At 30.3% G+C, this 5,595-nt stretch overlaps 1 protein-coding gene across 1 annotated transcript in view; it reads left to right on the forward strand.

The window, feature by feature from the left end:
* Positions 1-5,595, forward strand: part of LOC106462507 (helicase ARIP4-like) — a 58,472-nt gene that overhangs the window by 12,462 nt on the left and 40,415 nt on the right. The window contains 2 exon segments of the mRNA XM_022389797.1: positions 1,923-2,610; positions 4,175-4,566. Of these exon segments, the coding sequence (XP_022245505.1) occupies positions 1,923-2,610; positions 4,175-4,566 (1,080 nt within the window).

The raw sequence follows: 5,595 nt of genomic DNA on the forward strand, positions 1-5,595 counted from the left end.
ATATATATACACACACATGTAATGTATTATAACCAAAATGTGACTGTATTTTACAAAATGCTGGTCCATAGAAGAAAGTCAAGACAGGTCACTTTTTAAAGGTCAGTCTTATACTGTTGAATACTGTAACATGAGTGTACATGTGCCTCATCATTGTAACTTCTGTGTTGTTAGTCAGACATGGCTGAAAGGCCAATAAAATAAAAATAATAAACATATATATACAGATGTATAATGTTATGAGATTTAAGCTATTTAGACTAAACATTTGTGGTTTCATTTTATAATTTGTAGCCATTCTAGAATGAAAAAGTAATTTATATTTTTTTTTCCTAATTTTTTGTGGTGGATAAGAGATTGGTCAAACAACCAAACTCATACAGAGATACCATAGTGAAAATAACATAAAATATAAAGTTTTTTCTTTAAAAAACGTTTGATAATTATCTGGATTGTATTAGGAGGTTATAAAGATTTCACGTGTGAAATTTGGTAATTTTTTGATGAATAAAAGTGTTTTTAATCTTAAAATCAAAATTACTTTGCATGTTGTATAGTCAACACTCGAAAAGAAAAAATGCAGGAGCAAATAGTTACCTAAAATATCTTTAATTTCATGTACGAATGCCTTGTAATGTTTACTAATAATCTGTAAAATTTCGTGAAGATACGCATACTGTATTAAAAGTTGTAATATGAAAACTATAACAAGTACAAACTGGTTACGAGGTCCGTCCATGAGACTGAGCCTTTAGTGAGAGAGTTAAGTGATGAAGTGTAAATTTATTGTTTTTTCACATTGTGTTGTGTTTTTAAATTATAATTGTGTGACTGTATTCTCTAATGTTGTATATGCAGGTGTATATTTAAGGAATGAGTTCAGGAGTAATGGACCCCTACCCTCTCCAATTTATTTTTCACAAGCAATAATATAAAAACAGCCATGCATCTGTACACTGCTATGTAGTATTAAAAAGAAATATTAAATGCTGCTGTTATTTCTTTGGTCTATTAACCCATTGACTGTGGCTGCTCTACACCATATACGGCACATTCACATTCAACTGCCAGAGGCAGAGTGCAAAAATCTAATATGACAACATTTAATTGATGTTCACATTATTGTACTAGCTTAGAAATAATCAATTATTGGTTCAGATCTTGTCTGGACTGCTGTAGACTCCAGCTAAGTTGATTTCTGCAAAACTTCAAGTTTCATGGTAATCAACTCATTGACTGCTGATTCACCATACAGGGTACAGTTTACTGTTTCCATGCACAACATGTCTAGACTTTAAGAGCTTCGTTTTCCTCAACCATAGTATTGTTTAAAAGTTAGAATTCTCCTGAGAAAGACTTATTTTTTTATACGTCTAAGTGAAAAATGCAAGTTGTGTGACTGTATAATTACTCTACAAATTTTAGTTGTTTTTTAAACTGTGTCTGTTTACGAATAAATGCTATATATATATATATATTTTTTTTTTCTTTAAATATGATTGTAAAGAATTTGCTGAAAAGTAAAGGGTGGGGATAAATTTTTACTTTTCTCTAGGGTGGGTGTGAAAGGACAGCCTTGAAAGACCTAATTGTCTCTTGTTGCCCACGTGTTAAGTACTTTAAAAAGGAAAGTAAATTGGTATAATAGATACCCAGCTTATGATACTCTTTGAATATATAGCTCTCAATTATGTACACTGTTAAAGTATGCGTGGAACAAAACTGAAATTCATTCATAAATTGTGCACATGACAGTACATTTCTATTCTATACTCATCATTGCAATTTTCTTCTAAACTCCTTTCTGTTATTACTTTGAAACACAAAAAGTAAAAATAAGTTTACAGTTACTTCTTAAGGAACACAAGCAAGGAAGTCAAATATGATTAAGCTTACATAACACTCTTTTAACTTTTATTTAGAAATATTAGAAGCAGCTGAAAATCATCAAACTGGCCAGTCTCTGATACCTTCTGTGGAAAGAAAGCTAATGTTAGGACCCCATTCACTGTCTATTTCACCTATTTCAGCAGATGTACCAGTACCATGCAGTGAAAAAACAAAAGGGTTGGGAGACAGGGAAATGTGCTTGGAGAAAAAAGAGGTTGTGGGTGTAGAACAACTATCCGATAAAACTAGAAAAGCCAATACGTCAAAAAAAGGTGATATTTCAGAAACTCCAATAAAAAAAAGAAAACTGTCAACATCAAATGAAACTAGTATGGAGAAAAACACATCTTCCTTACGTGGAAATGATTATAGTAATGAAAAGAATGAAAAAAGTACCATTGATGAAAAGTTAACAGATAAATGTTCAGATAGTGACGTCCTGATATCAGGCACTGACAATGATCAGCTTTCTGAAGAGAAAAATAATGAAAATGGTTATACTAGTGAAAAAGAAGAAAATACAAATGATGAAAAGTTAACAGATAAATGTTCAGATAGTGACGTCCTGATATCAGGCACTGAAAATGATCAGCTTTCTGAAGATAAAAGTAATGAAAACAGTGATAGTTTTGACAGTGAATCTGATTATAGTGAAGAAGAGGATAAAAAGAAGAAACCAACTAAGAAAAAGAAAAACCTCTTCCAAAGGAGAGAAATCAGGTAATGTTTATATCGACACATTTGTGTAAGTGTATCTAAATTATTTGTTGTGTATTAAAATTTTATTTTAGAATAACTTCTATTTCACTGTGATTGTTTTGTGATTAAGTTTAACATTCTTATTTCAGAGATGGTAACAATATGTAAAAACTACAATTTTTCAATCAGATGTATGTAATTTTGTTTATTTAAGTCGGCAAAAAAAAAATCACGGTATTGTATTGAACAGGGTTTGGGCTTAAATGTTTGTGTACAAATACTTTTAAATTTGAGTGTGCTAAATGTTTATCACAAGTAACTGTCATTGTTTTAAATAATCCTTTTATCAAGTGTAAAATAGTTATTTAATAGTAACTTAAGAGTTGAGTGAAAATTTGGTTTAAAATGGTCATAAAGAAAAATATATGTGAGATACTACAAACTTGTGTACTTTAAAAAAATTATTTCTAGAAAATATGCTTTATAAGGCTGACAGCATTTCCTCTGGTAAAGCACACAGTTATAGTATGGTCATGACATATTGGTAAATGTTTTTTTTTTCTTGATTGTAATATTACAGTGTTACAAGTAAAGATCAGTAATACCTACATATACATGAAAAAAACCCTAATAATCAACACTGTTGCAAAATGAGGGTTAAATCTATGTGTAAAATGCTACATTTTGGGAAGAAGTTGTGAAGAAATTTTTAAGTGGTCAGTAGGCTAGTTAGGAAAATATATAATTATGTATCTTACTGCAATATTTAGGAATAACTTAGATTTATGTACTTTTTTTTTTTGGTGCTTTTGTATAATGTTAATAAAGGCATGTGAAATAATTTAAAATTAGGCAGGTAAATCATTGGTTGTCACAGATTATTTGTTTTAAAATGCTAGCCAATTGCTTTATGTTTATAAGGAAAGACCAGTCCATATCATGCACATCATCTAAAACTTTGGTTAAGTTGGAGATACATTATCTTGTATATTCTAAAAGGCATTGTGTGACATCACACAAACTATATTTACTCATCTAATGTTCTGTTTCCATCAAAACTGTTGGACTAAGAGATGCGTAGTTATGGGCTGGGATAACTTTGCTCTATAAACTAGTGAGCCATCAGCTGCACATTTGGGCCTTTATTATAATAACTAAGGTCTTGAGGTACAAAAGATTGAGAAAATTTGACCGAGATGACCAGTTTTCCAGTAGTTACATGCAGAGGGCCAACTAGAAATCTATTGTATGTATTGGAATACAGTATGTTTCTAAAACATTTTATCAAATTTACTGACATTTACTTGTGAAGCCGTTAAAACTCGTGTCAGTGTTGCAGTAATAATTAAAAGAAAATATATTTTGTAGAAACATAAACTTTGTTAAATGCTGTACAAAGAAATCCTGAGCATATAGAATTCTTAAACATATAAATTTATATGAAAAAAAATCATCCTTAGGTTAATAAGTATAATTGAAGAGCTAATAGTTTATTTATGTGTTAAATTTTTACTTGAGGTGGCAAGACAAGCCACTTGTTTTTGTTTGTAGAATGTATTTTAAGGCTTTTGAGTTATATTAACAGGAATATTATGTCAGAAAATGAATTGGATGCTAAAACTATACAAGCCCAAAAAGAAGAACAAGAAAGAAAAAAATTTCTTCAGGAAACCCAACTTCGAGCTCTTCAGGAAAGACTTCTTCTTATGAAAAGACTAGAAGAAAACCCTGAAATACAGTTAACCTGTATTTCTACACCAGCAGCAGCTTCTGTTCAACCACAGCAAAGTTCAGAAACCCTACCAGCAGCTGTTAGTAATTCCGTAACAATAAAGAAGGAACTTACGGCTGGTAAAAGAAAAGCATCAGATAAAGACATAATTCTTGTTGGTAGTAGTGATGAAGAAAGTGACAAAACTCGTGTTGACCAGTCAAAAAAACTTGTTCAGACTCTAGAAGTTGTTGCTAACTCCAAAGGTAAAATTAGATGTTTTACGTTGATGATAATATTAATTAGCCATAAAGGAAAATAGATATACTATAAAAGATATATATATATATACATATATAAAGCTGCTCAGGGTTGTACTAACACCAAACAACATGAGACCCATACTTTGCTTTAAAACTATTTTCATGGAGAATAAAATATCTTGAGGCTATTATCACAGTTTAGCATCATCAGCTGTAATTGGCAAGGTCTATTCACTATTCATACACTTGGCCTTTATGTATTCCATCACATTTAATCCTTGTGTCTTTTATCTTTGTAATAATATATATATACTTTGTATTGCTTAGTACTGATCATACCTGAAGTAGACAGACTAGTGTTCTGTTGAAACATGTAGTATGTTCCACCATCAGTAAAACTTTTTCCTTAGGCTTACAAATCATTGTTTGCATACCTATTATTATATTAACATAATGTGCTTCCTTACTCAAATATTAATCAATTAAGCTGAATAAACTTGAGTTAATTGAAAATAATAATGAAAATCATAATGTCAATATTTCCAATTACTGGATTGTTAGAATAATCTGAAACAGTAATAATTGGAAACAATAGTTTAGAATTATTGATTATTTTTAGGACGTTAATTGATTTAATCGTAATGTGGATTAATCAGTGATACTAATTGATGCTCCTAGTAAGTAATTATATCAGTTGATTGGGTTAATTACCCATCTCTAACTAATATAGTAGACTTAACTGTAGATGTGAAGATATCAATATAATTATAGATTAACTAACTAAATCTAATGAGATACAGTTGTTTTACATATGTTCTGTCTTTATTGTTTGTTGGTTACTGAGGAAGAACACTCGATCATTATAGATGGTGCAAAGTAGATTTTAACTCGAAAATAAGTATAAGAATATAAGAGTATTTAAATTCGATGACGAGGAACCCACTTTGAGACTAATAATGGCTGGAGACGGCTTGAATGGGTAATGAAGAAAAACTTTAATATAAGTTTAACATAACAGCAAATGTACAACGT

Source organism: Limulus polyphemus, unplaced genomic scaffold (assembly GCF_000517525.1).
Source record: "Limulus polyphemus unplaced genomic scaffold, Limulus_polyphemus-2.1.2 Scaffold1186, whole genome shotgun sequence".
In the NCBI taxonomy this organism is placed as follows: Eukaryota; Metazoa; Arthropoda; class Merostomata; order Xiphosura; family Limulidae; genus Limulus; species Limulus polyphemus.